General features: G+C 46.5%; 1 protein-coding gene across 6 annotated transcripts in view; it reads left to right on the top strand.

The window, feature by feature from the left end:
• The window catches only part of ccser2a (coiled-coil serine-rich protein 2a), a 42,076-nt gene extending 29,229 nt beyond the window's left edge, over positions 1-12,847 (top strand). For 2 of the 6 annotated variants that reach the window (XM_078104412.1, XM_040178785.2), the window contains 4 exons: positions 2,450-2,596; positions 7,488-7,572; positions 8,397-8,436; positions 11,186-12,847. In XM_078104412.1, the coding sequence (XP_077960538.1) occupies positions 2,450-2,596; positions 7,488-7,572; positions 8,397-8,436; positions 11,186-11,249 (336 nt within the window). In that variant the 3' untranslated portion in view covers positions 11,250-12,847. The remainder of the gene's footprint in view (positions 1-2,449; positions 2,597-7,487; positions 7,573-8,396; positions 8,437-11,185) is intronic. The other 4 variants (XM_078104413.1, XM_040178786.2, XM_040178782.2 and 1 more) reach the window with 2 other exon arrangements.
• The last annotated feature ends 3,386 nt before the right edge of the window (positions 12,848-16,233 follow it).

A 16,233-nucleotide genomic window follows, 5' to 3' on the forward strand; every position in this document is an offset into this window, starting at 1 on the left:
ATTGACACTGCGGCGTTGATCTTTTTACTGCGGGTCAGTATGTGAGTCGTTTCTGCGGATGACGTCTGCTGTTTACTGTTTAGTGAGATTGGAAACTGACCCGAGAACGCCGCCTTGTGCGAATCAGATATTTAGCGGACGGCCTCTAAACTCTGGGTTTCTACATGAAGTATCTGTGAATGACAACTGCAGGGTGGTTCACCGTCAGGTGATCAGGGCTCAGTCATAGAATATCAATCAAAGCTCATCTTCAGTTGCGTATTACAGGCTCCAGACGAGTGATCCTCCACTGGCCTCCAATAGCTCCAGTGCTCATCTTTGCTGATTGCTTTCATGCAGCTTTCATAAGCTACAAGCGCATCTTCTCTTCTGGGAGTTCCCTGCCGTGACAGCAATTCTTTTACAGATCTGACATGGTTAAGGCCGGCTTTTTGTTCACCCCAACACCTGATTTATCCGCTAAAAACCCCCAAAACAATCTGTCTGAAGGGGACAGATGGGGATGCACATGTCGTGACACATGTCCAGGTCTGCCGTTCAGATTGTTAGTTGTCAGCGAGGACGCGCCGCAGTGCCCTTTATATCTCAGACGGGTCTTCAGTTCTGCGCTCGCGCACTCACGACGTGCACTCTAGTGTGTGTACTCGCGCGCTGACGGGTGCCGAGCAATAACCTCCGTTCTGTATGCTTTTAGCGGCCTCCGTCTCCGTTCTCTAACATTCATTAGTGTCCTGAACAGGCTCCCTTGTTAGCCAAACAAGCGTATGCTTTCGCTGACATTATTCAAATCCCTGCCGTATTGAGGAACAGCTAAATGTCAAAGCGAGGCCGGTCCGCCAGCCTCCCTGCCGCATTCTACACCCTCCAATTAGAAATAGCACCCACCCACCATATTGTTGCAACCTCACCCACAAAAAGCCAAGAGTAGGAAAAAACCCTGTGACGTATTTCCAGATCTCCCCCTCACATTAATGAGCGTAGAAGCTGAACGAGTGAAGATGTTGGGGAGGCGTAGGGAGAAAAGATTACAGGCGAACATATTTGCCCTGCCGACTGTGTCTAGGAAGCACTATGCGGGTACTCTGGCTGCTAGGTTAGAGGAATCCAAAGATGTGTTTGTGTTGTCATTTCCTCTGATGTCCCCGCAGGACAGGGTGGAACTACGAGGAAGCCAATAAAACAAAGGCATCATGCTGCGATCCGTTCAGGTAGCCGACCAAACCCCCCCAATTTCTGGTTGTAAGGAAATACAACCGGTTAGAGCAATTAGAGCAACACTGGTTCGTGAAGACTGGCCATGTATCTTGAGAAGTCCAAAAGTCCTCTACGCCCGCTGCTTGTCCTAAAGAATGGTGGGAGTGATGTTATTACAGTTGGTTAAGAGTCAGGGACACAGAGGAGGTGGGGGGGGGGGGGGAGTATTCCACAGAAACTGCTGAAAGACCGAAGAGTTAACAGAATTGAACATAATAGAGTAATTAGAAAACAATAGAGTAGCTGTCTGTGGCAAGGAGAGTATAAATGTGTGTGTGTGTTGGAGGGGGGGGGGCATGAAATAATGGAACAGGGAGGAGTGAGCTATCACGGACTGATTTCTCAGCTTCCACCGCTGTGGAGGCAGACTGCTCGTGATTATTTGCTCTTCTGGTTCGAGCTACGTCAAAGTTCTTTCACTACAGCTGACGAAAAGTAGCAATTTCTGTCAGATTCTGCAGCCAGAAGTTGTTCTAGTTATTCACGCATAGGAAGGAATATGAGATGGTTACAGGAATGGTTACAAAACCATTTAGTGCGCCTCATTAGTTGCCCTGTCGTTTATTCCTATATTGGATTGGGTTAATTGCTCATGAATTCACATGTGCATCAGTTAGTCAGTCATAATCGTTTTACCGGCTAAAAAATTAGGATTTTTTTTCTGTTACCATGTGCTTAAAATTTCGTTTTTTCACAAGAAAAAAGCTTGATTTTACCGGTTGATTTCCCATCATGCCCCACGTTCATCTGAAGAAGGACACACGGGATGACTTTTTGTAGCTGAAGCCTGATAATCTGCATACATTTTCTTTAATAACATCCGTTTCCTTTTTTTAATAGTAGCCGCATGAAGAACATCATTCGTTTAAAAATATTTTTTGTTTCTGTCTGTTATATCCGATAATATACAACAGTGAGGGTGGTTTTCCTGCACTGTTTACCACTCAGGTTTAACTTTTAGACGACTGGAGAAGCCAAATGCGATGTGTGAAACACAACAATTAAATATTGTTTTCCTGCTCTTCAAAGTTCATCTTTTGAATTTGTTTTTCCCTTTGTGATGCAAACGATTAATAATTTTATACCGTTTTGCAGAGTGTCAAGTTAATTGGTGCATGACCCGGGTTAAAAACAAGATAATAAATGCAAAATCTCACTCTGCCTTCTAATGATTTATTCGTTCTTGCCCCCTCAGTCTGCTCAGGGTTGGCCAGTCAGGTGTCAGTGCCACCACCAGAGGGCTCCCTCCTCACTGCGACAGAGCGACAGACAGATGGACAAACGGATGAGGCACCAGTGTGACAAGGCCACCCAGACCTACTGGAGACCACCAAGCCACGGGGTGAGTCCAAACATTCAGAGCGCTCTGAAATGACCTCATTCCAACAGTCACCAAGGAGTTATCAGACACCAGCACTTGCCTGTTCTGTTGGGTCCGCTCGCATCGGCCGCTTAGTCTGTTTCTCTCGGGGCCACGGCAAACACTGTTCAATGGCTACACCGTGTCCCTCCATGTAACACCGTTTACTGGGCTGTCAGCATCACACTCTGATACCCAGATCTCACACCCAACGGGTACTTGTGCGGCTGGTGTTAATGTTCGAGAGAGAAGGAGATGAGCAGTTGGAGGGTGGGAGGAACAGGGAGTGGGATCCACAGACAGACAGAGACCGGAAGAGGCGGAAAGATGGGTGGATATTTGTTCAGTGCTAAGCCACGCTAGTAAGCTGCGGTGCAATATTGATTCAATACCAGAAGTGTCCCAGGGAGGATGCCGCGTAAACACACTCCTAATTGACCTGCTCTCAGCTGTCAGTGTATGAAGAACACACACACACGCATAAAGAGGCTGAAGTGTAGGGATAGATATAGCACCTTGAATTAAATTAAATTAAATTAGAATGACTTATATTTAAATTTAGGCACGGCGAAAGATTATATGTCAAAATTATACAACGTAAAACCAAGCAAGCTCAGCAACTACAGTAGCTCCCTGCTTACCACAAGAGCATATGGTTTAGCAGTTGCCACGGCAACTATCAAAGTAGGGCCAGTTGTGCTCAACAGGAAGCATCTCAGTGGAGGGAACATCTACCTGTGACCTGCAGCGCCTGATGCATGATAACACACAAAAACAGTCGAGGCCCTTCTCTCTATTCTTTCAACCATTTTTAAGATTTATTTTGTGTTTGTAGGCAACCAGCGCCAATTGAAGTCATCACCAGAGTGGAGATTATTTTTCTCCGATGTGTTTTGCAGCACTGTGGGGACAAACACATTATGTTCGTGGCATTTTAGTTCTCGGAGCATGCGATTGCTCTAAAAGGTTGGCTTTGAGTTTTTTGACAAGGTAGCAAGAAAAGCGAGCACAGAGTAAACAAATACCAGAGAGAAAGGGATGTTTCTCTGCCGGTTGTTCTTACTTTCATATCGAAATCAAAGCTTTTGACATCGCGATGACAAGTGTAGCACCTGCAGCAAGCCGCGGTTCACAGTGCTCCTCAAACAATGCTTCGCTTTCACCTCGAGTTTTTTAAACAATCCTTCAAAGTGTTTTAATGAAATCCGTCTCTTCCGCTTTTCTCTCTCTAACCCTTTTCCCTTTTTATATACAAATATTAGTTTCTTTTTCCCCACTCGCACATTCATTGTCTATTTCACGTCTCTGTGCTTGTCGTCCAAAACACACATGTACACACACACACACACACATTCATTATTCGCTGTCATCTTTATTGTTTTTCTTGTTGATTTTTGGCACCTCTGACATTTAAAGTGCCATTGGATCACAGCGCTCAAGTAGCTCCTGCCGTGTGATAGTAGCTTTTCAGCGCTAAGCGGAAAGGATCAACCTAGAATAGTCTTATTGTCAAAGGCCATCGGTTATAATCGTTTTTGCCGCTATCGGCACCCCGTAGTCGTTTCCTGATGCTTTCCCGCAACTTCAACGTGGATTGAAGAGGAATCCTGCTGTGCTTTTAGCTCCGATTAGCAGCCCAACAATAGAGTAAGCTGCTGGTCTCTGACCCGTGCACATGGCTATTTAATGGCTTTACCGCCCAGTTCATTCTTCAAGCAGTTGATATTTTCCCTTACAGATATTGGATCGTTCCCATCGTTACTTTTCCGGAACAAAACACTGTGGGCTGTTGCTGCTTTGAACAGTTCAACTTGTTTGTGATGAACTGATCTCCTTACTTTCTTCCAATCCGTAGCAAAGCTTTGGCAACATAGCCTAACCGACTGCTTGGGCCACGAGCTCCAGTGGCTTCCCATTTTAATCTGCTTAATATCCAAATTCCGGTCGAAAAGCCAAAAGTATATATGAGTATATGAATATACAACACAAGGAGAGATAGTGGACAGACTTGTCGCAGTAAGACGCACATGTAGTGTGTAACTGGAAACTACTCAAGTGTCACTTGTCTAGAAATAATCTTCCCGAATGATTCCCCCAGAGCAATCACAGCAGCAGGCTTTCTTCAGCCCCTCTCCTCTTTGCCTCAACGAGCAGTATTTTTGCAATTTCAAATGTAGACCAGAAGAAGACTGCAGCCTGTTTGTGTGTCGGGAGGGGTGGTCACACTCGGTGTGTGACTGAACAATGGGTTCATCAGGCTGAGAACCGAGGAGCCGACCGTGTTAATAACCCAAACAAAAACAAACGCGGATGAGCAGCAGCAGCAGCCGTGAAACAACGGCAACACAATGGGCAATGTTTCATCAGGGGCAGACACAGGAGATAATTACGGCTCCCCTCCCACTCCGCCTGTGCCTTTTTTTTTTTTTTTTTAAACACCCTCCAATTCACCTCTTCTCCGTCTTTTCCTATCGCTGCCTGCTCTCTCAGTCTGTTTTCTTTCTCTCCATCTCGCTTCAGTGAATACTTTTCTCTCCCTGTGTTTTTGTCTGTGTCAACCCTCCTTGGACATCACCGCGCTGCTTTTTTTCGGTGGTAATTAGATCAATTTGCCGCCACAGAGAGAGAGAGGGAGAGGCAGGCGGTGGGTGAGGGGGGGGGGGGGGGGGATTGCATAAGCTTAGTGATCAGTGTTAAGAAGCTGTAAGTTGAAAGAACAAGTCCCCCCCCCCCCCCTCAGATTCTGACATAAACTCTCCACCCACGCTCCCTCTGCGTGCTGCGCTGCATCACAGACACGCGCACGCTCATTAATACCCAGAGCACAGCAGACCGGTCTCGGCCAGGTGAGGATTTAATTGGAGAGAGTCTGTGAAGTGAGACATCGCGGACAAACCTGAGGTATTAGCTGCAGCCCACCACGAGGAGCCCTGTGTGGTGGATTAGAGGATTAGCTTCCCGGAGTCCTGTACACGCTGCTGTTGTTGTTGTTGTTTGATGAAAAAGGTTGTAAGATCACAAAGAACAACTTTTTACTTGACTCCAATTCTTACCCTTTGGCAGAGTTTTGCTTTAGGACTCTGCAAACGGGTAGACGGGCTGCATTGACAATTGCCGAAACGGTACTTAACTGACTAACCGACCGACCGACCAACCATCCATCCAGATGAAGTTACGAGTGCAGCAATAAGGACGAGAACCCCCTTGTTTTGGAGTTGCAACTACATGCAGGCGTCGAACCCACGGCTCCCGTGCGGCGGGAGAGATATCAAAATGAGTTTTGATGGAAAATGAAAAACTTTTTCCTATATTCCCAGTTGCTGTCTCCCGTGTCCTTGTAAAGGTCTGTCAGCCCCTCATTGAAGAGTCTTCACTGCTGAAAAATTGACAGGCTTCGGTGCTACGGAGGTCTAATAACGCGGCCAGACACAGTCGGAAACATTCAGGAGCCCTCCAACATGCCCCCTTGTTCTCATCGCAAGTGATGCCTCCACGGCAGGCTTCAGCCAAGACCCCCCCCCCGCTGAAGCACTTGTTGGTGCTGAAGGATGGACGACAACCGATCAGGGCAATCCATTCCTCCCCCCCGTCACACGGACGAACCAGGGGGGCCTCTCAAATAGCTCGGGCTGGACCTGCTGGGAAGTTGCTGCTTTTCTGCTTTTTTTTTTAATCCCTCTCGACCCGTTCTTCCCTCTGACCAATTCAGTGCTTCTCTCGTTATGCAATAGTTGATCGGCGACCCCCTCCACAGCCGAGGAAAGCAGCGATAAGCTGTTGTTCCGTGTGTCTGCGTTACGTGATGGCTTTGCTTCCCTTTCACTTTGCCTCTCCTGAAGGGGGCCGAGGGATCTTTGAATTGCTTCACCTGGAGATTTGCGATCAATAAAGGGGCTCGTCTTCTTCTGGGTACATGTTTGTACACAGATGTCCACGTGCTGGTTCAAACACAATGTCTGGTTTAAACACAATGTTCGGACAACAAAATGCAAACATGACTGATGGAGAACACGGACAGCAAATGAGGTGAAACATCAGTCTGACATATTTCATTTATTTGAGAGCACTCAAAATGAACCAGACTTTCAACGTGTTCACCCGCAGCATTGTGCTTCAGTTTCATTAGATTGGATTGTTGGACTAATTATTAGTGTAAACTTACATCCCGGCAAAACAGATTTACCCTGAAAGGTATCTTGTTAGTCGACATACATCGCATTTATGTGATAGCCGTTTCCAAGTAGAGAATATTTTATAAGTGTGTGTGTGTGTGTGTGTGTGTGTGTGTGTGTGGCGAACCGTTTTGCACATTTTGACAGAATGAATAGCGGGACCCAAAATGTGCATTAAAATAAATGTGTGGTTTGAAATCTGTGTGTAACTTTTATTTTGAATTCTAGTGGGGACCTTAAACTGTCCATAGATAGCTGCCATATCTGCCGGGATCCATTTGTGCCATAACACAAATGGATCCCGGGTTGAATATTCCACTGATCCATCCAATATGTAGCTTCAGTGAAAAGCTGCAGTTCGCTATATGAAAATGTCAGACATTGTGGGATAAAAGCGTTTTTCCGACGAACAAAAAATGTACTCACCGGTAAATGAAAGAGTTGATTTTAACACCTACACTCATTAACACTAAAACTGAAATGTCCTTTTAATCTAACAACAGATGGATTTAACACTTGACTCTCTGCGTTGGCATGTGTGCAAATCTGCCCGTGTTTTATTACGTCTGTGTTAATTGCGCTCGCCAGCCTCATTAACGGAGTGCATGTGTTCTGTGTCAGCACGCCTCTGTGTGTATGCGTGGTTGTGTGTTCTGGTACGTCATATGCCTTTTTGTCCTTTTGTGTTTCTCTCTGCGTAGGGTGCGCTGCCCACCCCCTTGCTGTCCCCGTGGCAGGCCCAGCACCAGGGCTTGACCCGTACCAGCATGCCCCAGCGCAGACAGAGTGAGTCACTAACATCCTTCGCCGCCGTATTTCCATCTTCTCACCACGCAACGTATCCGTTATTTAGTTATAAATAAATAATAAATACATACACAAATAAATTGAAATTAAATAGAACCATAACGTGGTCTTAAGCCTTGAATGCCTTAAATTAACGTCATTTACGTGGATTAAATGGAGCTTGAGTTAATTGAGAAAGGCCGGGCTCTCGGAACAACGAAAGCACAGACGCGCTTTTGTATCCTCCTGTGCTGATGAGATGGCAAGTAGAGGATGACAATGGGTAAACAGGCTGCAGAAAGTACGCAAAGAGCAGAAGAAGAGAAGCACCCACGCTGTGTTCTTTTGTTCTACCCCCGCGGGACTCGGCTTCGGATCGAGGGGGAAGGTGATAAAAATGTTGCACAGGTATATTTTCTTTTAGTACACCTCGGTTTATCTCAAGTGTTGTATTTATACAAGACAGTTTTGACAGAGCATCAGCGTTCAGTCAAAGGGCAATAGCATTGTCTAATTCATCAAACGATCTTCCGTACAGGAGAAGTAACTGGACTGAATGGGAGGCCATCCTTAAATTTTGCATTCAATTTGTCTGAATGTCTAACTAACGTGTGACATTTTGTGTTCTTTTTTTCAAGCATTGGCTGATTGTTAACTGTTAATTGTCCGTCTTCCTTCCATCTCACTCGTACCTCTATTTTTAACCTTTACTTATTTCTTTCCCTCTCAACTCAAATCTCAATGTCACTAAAATAATTGAACTTGAATCTTCCATGTTCTCTCTGTTCTGCCTTTGCCTCCCCACACCTATTGCCCCTGACAAGGAGTGGAGCACCTAGTGCAGTACTTCACTGACACGGCGTGGTACAGTAACGTTTCTTTGACATGCGGTTAACGCGCTGCCCTCACCTCCTGCACGCTGGGCCGGGGGACTGCAGCATGCCCCTCCACTTCTGTGTGTGCATGCTTTGCGTTCGACTTTCAATAGTTTGGGAGTTTGGGTTTTGTGTATTTTCCACTTTGGAGTTTGATCTGCTCTTCCAAAAGATTTGCTGTTCATTTTTTTCCCCCAACTTCCTTTTATCTGTTGTCTTTTTAATTTGCTCTATCCTATCAGATTCGGTGTACAAGAACTGTTATGCACGCATGGGTACATCTAGCTGTGTGGTTTTGTTTTTCTATCATTTATCCTTCAAACATACTACATGCTTACGTGGAAGGGTTTTAATGGAGTGTATTGAAAGTGAAAACATTTAGGGAAACCCCTCTGTTATGGCACGTGAATGCATATCACTGCTGCCCTGAGCAATCGCTCCACTATCAAAGCATCTAAGCACAGCGAGCCAGGGACAATCAAAGCAACCACACGTCATCTGCTCCTCCGCTATTTCCACGGCTTCCAACACGATCCAAAATCGACGCTCTATAATAAATCCTACTACAAAGCTATAGCTTTGAAAGGAAGTGCCACCATATTGCCGCTCCGATCTGCTTATGCGCATAAAGTGGATCAAATTCTTGCCTGATGCTTTTCCAATCATGCGAGAGGAACGCTGAAGATGACACGCTTATGTTAGGCCCTAACATCTTTCTGGTATATTCTTGGCAGTGCAAGTTTTAAAGGATTCTTGGTAATTATTAATATCTATAGGAGACACCTGTAGATGGCAATCATCATAATTGAGTGTGAACTTTCAGAGGTTTCTTCCAGATAAGCCTGCTGTGCGCTCAATGCAAACCTTCAATTAAAGGTGTTGAATGTTCTTATGAGAACGGACATTTCTGTTGGTATTTTTAGCATCAATCAAACTGTCCAGACTATAAAAAAAAAGATAGTCTTGAGTTATTGAGGTGAATACCTTGGTGACTCTCTTTGTGGACTGAAAGGCTCTTATTTAGTTTTGAACTCTGGGACTCTGTTGGAAGGTGCTCACTCTGAGACTGAACCACAATAGCAGCTGTACTGTTTGTCAAGGCCAAATAAAAGAAATACCGCGCTGTGTGAGACGTGTGAGCCACCGGATGATCAGAGCTATTGTGAAGAAGAAGAAGAAGAAGCCATTTTTATGTTATTATTTTACACATACAGAAAATTGTTCTCTGCATTTAACCCGTCCCACACAGTGGGAGCAGTGGGCTGCCGTGAAGCTGTTAGGGGTTGGGTGTCCTGCTCAGGGACACTTCCACATGGGACATGGACCAGCCAGTTTTGGAACCGCCAACCCTGCGGTTCCCGGTGCGCCCGCTCTACTCCATGTGCCGCTGAATGGTCCAATCATACAATCATCCATCATTGGGTTCGTGTTAACTTCCTGAATGGCTTTAAAATCTAAAAGCAGTATTTTCTTGCTACAAAAACACCCAAAAACAGTGAGAGGTGGACGAGGGTTCGGTGAGAGCCTCGAGGACGCATTGAGGCAGGGGACCAGGAGATGGAGCTGTGGCCTCGGACATCCAATCCCTCTTAAAATATAAATGACTGTGGGTAGAAACGGGCACAGCGTCGTGACCTGAGTGGAGGGTTGTGCTAAAACCAAGTTCATGCTTTTCAGGAGCCTGAGATGCTTCCTGGTGGATTTCGTTTCTTTCGATTCTGCTCGAAGCCCAGTCGCAGTTTCTCATTTCTTACAGAATCAGTCTTTAACTAAGTAGTCTAACCTGAGACACATTCTTTTTTTAATAGACGTTGAGGTCATAAGCTATTCAGAAAGTGTACTAATATACTGTGTGAAATATTCATATATAGTTCAGTATTGACTTTTTTTTTTCATCTGAGCATCTCTGCTCCTGCTGGTAGTTTTATGGATTAATTAACACTATTGGCCTTTTATTAGTCGTATCTTGAAATGTGGTGCAGAATGGTCGTAAACAAGGTTGCAGTGTGGTATGGATCTATACATGATTTGGGTAAATAGTGGTACCTCTGGTAGGAGAGCGAAATTATCCACATTCCCCCCAAAAATCTGTGGAACCTTCAATCCAAAACTGGTGGAAACAAATGCTAACTCCGTTAAATCATAATGGGACGTCGCTTGCGTCAGAGGACTGTTACCTCCTTTAGTTGTTTTGCTGTGCTGCATAATTAGCAAAAACATCTACTGGGACATACTGTAACTGCCAGTGAGCCACTCAGTATACTTGTTGCCGGGCTGTTATAGAATGACAATTACTTTGTAGGCGTGTTTCTGATTTTGTGTTTGTACCTCGTATGTCCCCAGATGGAGGACAACGCCACGGTTGGTCTAAATGTCATGTGGTTAACGACTCAGCCAGTTCTAACGCAGGCAGCGGGTATCGCAGCTCTCTGTTTGAAGGCTTTCAAAGTCCGTCTGCAGCAGCGATAACAAAATGAGAATTCAGTACATCCTCTCACACGGTTATTTTCCTCTGCTTGTGTTTAAGTGCTGAATAGGGGCTTCTCCTGTGACTTTGCCTCTTCCATTCTCAAAGAATAAATCTACTGTTTGCTTTTTAAATTCGTGATTTTCTTCGCAGCAACAAATTATTCAAAAGCCTGTATCCCCACAGCGATCAGACCCGCTCAGATTTGTACATCGTTATACTTTGACTAATCAAAGACTATTTCGTCATTATATCTCTCCCTTTTCTACAGCCTCAAATACTACAGCCTTTCAACCCCTGCCTCAGAGAGCACCTCCTCCAGGGAAGACCAGTAAAAACTCCCCCCACCGAGGGCCGCAGTGACCCCCCGAGGAGCAGAGCGGAGGACGCTGACCGTCCTCTTGAAGACCTTATGGCGGACGCGTGCGGGCCGGCAAGCCCCGACGAGCCGACTCGCCTCGGCTGCCACCTGCGCCGCGCTGAGGCTCCTCGGGGGGGCACTGCCGGGGACTGTCCGGCATCAGCAGCTCCGTCTGCAGCGCAGCATGAACCGAAAGCCCCCCGCGGTGCGCCAAGCCCCCGCATGCTGCAGCCCCCGCGCCTCCTCCAGCGCGGGTCCCTCGCTTCGCCGAAGCCGGGCGGCCCCGGTGGCTCCGGCTCTCTGAGGCCGGCATGTTCCTCGGGACCTCCGGCTAAGCGGACCGAGCGGCCGCCCCCTCCGTCTCGGGGCCTTCTCTGCTTCAGCGCCGCGCCCCGGGTTCGGGCCCCGAGTCCGGCTCGCGCCTCGCCGCTTCAGCCTCGCCGAGCACCGGAGCCTGGCGGGGACGCACACACGGAGGAGCCCGGGTCAGCCAGGATCCCGGGCCCTTTGAGTCGCTCATGCCTCCCCAAGCCAAAGGTTCCCTGAGGAGCTGAAAACCCATCCATCAGAACTCCAAAGTGGAATCACAGTGATATTCATCCCCTTCTCTCCCCCGCTTCAATATCAGAGTGACCGTTTTACCTTCCCAGTGTCAGAGGGACCGGCACTGAGCTCATTATCCCTTGTGGACCATTCATGGACCGCCTGTCTGGTTTCCATTGCTATTTTTGCCCGTTTCTAAATTAGCATCTACAGCCCCAGCTTGTAGCTTAAATATGTAGCGAGATCTAATCTTCACAACCATTCACTGTATACAGTTTACGGGTTGAGGGGAATTTACAGGAGAAGAAATGTCAAGTTTACAAGCCGTGCACATGAATGCTGCTAATGCACGGAAAGAGTCGCCATTGACAAGCTTGTCAGCTTTTATCTTGTTGTAGCCCCGGGCTGTTATCAAATTTAAAAGTCACACCGCTGTGCCCGCTGACACACTGGTGTTTGGTTTTTAAACACCGAGGTGATATGAATGTGACCTTTGCAGTGTAATAGAATAGCTGGGGGAAATTGAGGCAAAAAAAAGTCAAAGATTGAAAATGACAGCAAAACAAAATGTATTGAAGTTCCTTGGAGCTGTCACTCTCACACTGAATAAAGGCGGTTCTAAAAAAATCCCACCATGCTGGTGGTGGCAATGTGATTAGAGGAGCAGTGTGCAAGTGAGGAAATCAGTTTTATTCTATAGCTGAAAAGAGCAGCGGAATAAAGCACTCACACACTTAAGTGTGCAAAAGCACATTGTGGGCTCACTGATGCTCATGTGCAAACACACACACACACACACACACACACACACACACACACACACACAGACAGACATTGTCTGTAATTTCATGGCTACTTGCTACTGTGTATTTTTAGATGGAAATAGAGCAACAGGAAGAATGCCATTTGATGAATAGAGAGGAGGCAACAAAGAGAGCTAATTTAATATCTTACAATCTTGAACATCTGCTAGTCATGCAAGGACACGGCACCTGTTTCTAATGCCAATAAATCAGAAAACACACATAATATAACGTCTCCTCGTTCGTTGGGTGTGAGTCGAACTCCGTTAAATAACTTGTGGTTTGATGCTTCTTCTTCTCGCTGACCCCCGTAAAGAATCCTCAGCTAACATGGACTTGTTAGACTGGTGAAGCTGTGTGTGTGTGTGTGTGTGTGTGTGTTTGAGCAGCCCCCCCCCCCCTCCATTTCCCTCCTCGCCTCGCTCTCTGGCACATCTCTTTGGCAACATCAAAGGTATTAGTGCGTTATTTTCAGGTAGAAAGCCTCTGGGGCTTCAGTGGTGGTTCTGTGGGAGCTTCTGAGAATTGCGTTTATCTCGCGCCTTTTGCAGTCAAACTGCGGGAAAATGTCCCCCCCCCCCGAACGGAGAGCAGCAGTGTGTTAAAAAGGCCTTCTGACAGCGACTCCGCTCGCTCCTCTGTCACGCCGCGTGACCGCTTGGTGTACGCCTCTGGCCCTGTCCGGTCTACTGCGTCCAATAACGCAGCCTACATGGAAGGGAGTGAGACGGAGAGAGAGAGTGACACACGGACGCCTCACGCGCATACACATCCGGACACACAAGTTGACAAAGTCGCACATGCACAGGAACTCTTGACAAAACTCAAGGAGACGCAAGACTCGGGAGGGAACACACACACACACACACACACACACACAGATCAGTCCCCGCTCCCCACGAGGAGAATAAGTGTGCCTACATACACACACACTTTCAGTTCTGCGTCAAAGTGCTTGGATGTGTGATTGTGTTTTGGCTCTCCAGGTGCACAGCGACCCGTCAGCCGCTGCCGCAAAAACAAAAAAAGTTCCCGGCCCCCGAGATCGTCCTGGAAGTAGCAGGAGGCTGGAGATGCGGATGAGCAAATAAATCTAAATCCACCAGGAACCAAATAAAACGTGTATCCAACCTGTTGGGCCGTTAAACATGGCGCCGAAGTGGACGCACCCCCATGCGGAGCCAAAAAAATCCTCATTTCTTTTAATGAAAACGGACAGAATGAACAGGAGGGAGAATCCACAGGACGGAGGGAAGAATAATAGATGTGGAGATGAAATGGTGGACGGGCCCTTTGAACAGAAAAGGCTTTTTCTGGCAAACTTTTCAACGGGGTGAATGTTTGTCCATATAATGACGTGTGTGTGTGTGTATAAGAGAGGAGAGGCCATACATGGATTGTTTGTGTGCATTGTCCAGAGAATCACCTCCTCTCAGCTCCTTCCCCTCACGGTTTAGTAATGCCAAACAGGAAATCAATTGTTGCCCAGCTGTATGTGTTTGTGTGTCTTTGTCTGCATGTACGCGCGTCTCCAGACACTTCTGACTGCCAGTGTGTGTGTGTGTGTGTGTGTGTGTGTGTGTGTGTGTGTGTGTGTGTGTGTTTGAGAGGGCAGAGATAGAGGGGGGGAGACGCGTCTGCCCACAGGCCAAAGGCAGAGCCGTGCCAGGGAAAGCAGAGCCGCGTTCTCCGTCTCCAAATCGATGTGCAGCCGTCGAGCCGATCGGTTCTGCTGGCCGCGGCCACGACGGAACCACGACCGGCTCAGATCAATTGTAATTCAGGCTTCTCGATCCACTTTTGTTAAGTCTCACGAGTTATTCAGCTGCTTTGTACGACAGGAAATGGGGCCCCGTTGTTCGGTATTATTACTCTGTGTCGCTGCACATCATTTCTCCGTGAAGATGTTTCTATGTGTTACAGGGAAGTAAAGCCCTAAATAAAAACCAGGCATATTTGCAGCTTTCAGCTTTACTTTAAAACTGCTATAATCTTTATTTGTAGATTAGGAATGGATGAACCAAACAGATACTGGTCAGCTACTGTTTTAGTGCCCTTTTCCAAAACGCCGTAGTGTATCATATTTGCTACGCATCCAACGCAAGTCACAGTATTCATCGCTGGGTTGAGCACCGTCCCCAGTACACCGTGCACTATGGTTTGAAGCAAAAACAATACATCATGTTTTCGTCGACCTTTTATGCAAATGAAAAAAGGCATGTGAATATTTAAAAAAATGCCTTATCTGCAGCACTTTAAATTGTCATTAGTTGTTGGAGCTGAATGAACATTAATCTGCATTTAGAAGCTGCTTGATTTCTTATATTTCCTCCTCCTTTCCCAGTGCGTCGCCACTCGACAGCCTCAAAGGCAGAAACCCAAAATCTGACGAGGGTGTTGCAGCCAAGAAAACTGTCGCCTTTTACCATCTTTCTTAAAATCCATCAAAGTGGTTTGAATGTCAAACCTACCGATGTATTTACCTCTTGGGCGTAACTGTAGGTCAATAGCTAAATGCTGAACGTGAAAAACAAGATGGTGACATCAGGGAGAGGCAACAGGTGAAATGTGGCATGCTGGAGGGGGGTTGCTGTTCATTGATCGGGATCATAGACCCTCGCCAACACAAACATGGAGCTGCTGACCTCGAGACAAGTGAGGACCTCATTCTCTGTTCCTTTGACTTGTTTTCACCGTCTGCTGGTTGTGCTGCTGTGGGAATAAAGTACAATCGTAAAACCATGTATTTGTTCTGAAGATCATGTTTCACCCTTTTTTTTCTTCTGTTCACTTCTTCACACTTCAAAGGAAAACACAAAACCCTAGCAGAAGTTGCGCAGTAGGCAAATGTAAGCCGTGTTCAGGCCCCCGAAGAGGCTGGCTGGCTGTTGACTTGACGCAAAAGGCATCACTCATCAAACAAATCTCCTGTATTTTCATTACAAACCATGCAGCCAGTGTGCACCTTGCACATAGTCCACTTTGCTAATGGGGTTACACGCTTCAGAGGCAATGGGTGGATAAAAGCCCGCCGAGCACAAGGAGTAGCATGACACCGTCATTAACTTGGAAAAGTGAGAGATGGAGTGCAAAAGGTTTTCTCTTGAAAGGAAGCTAGACTCTTTTATCATAAACTGTCAAATATATGCTGCAGATCTTCTCCTGCGCTGTGGTTGGATCCAGCAGGTTGCCACTCACCCGACAAGAGTCATCTTACGAGTTTTTTTTATTTTTACGTTTTTATGTGACGTAAATAAATAATTGGAGCTCTTCAAAAATGCAGATTTATACAATGAGTAACATCAAGGTGATGAAACCCGTAACGTTCATCTTTCCCTTTTCATCTCACCTTGACGGTCTGTATTTACCGGCTCTTCAATGAAGCTTCATGCTATTCAAACGTTTTCACACGTCCCACGTCGTCCATACCTCATCAATGCATTCAGGTCAGAGATTGGCTGAGGCCGCGAGCGGAGACTCCTCCCCTCTGACTGGTTTCCTACACTGCAACTAATTACCTTCTTCTGCTTCCTGTGCTCTCAATTGCGCAACACATGTAATGACTGAAAGGAAGAAACATTTAATGTCTATGTTGAATAGTTTTACCATTCA

This window comes from Gasterosteus aculeatus, chromosome 6 (assembly GCF_964276395.1).
Source record: "Gasterosteus aculeatus chromosome 6, fGasAcu3.hap1.1, whole genome shotgun sequence".
NCBI lineage: Eukaryota > Metazoa > Chordata > Actinopteri > Perciformes > Gasterosteidae > Gasterosteus > Gasterosteus aculeatus.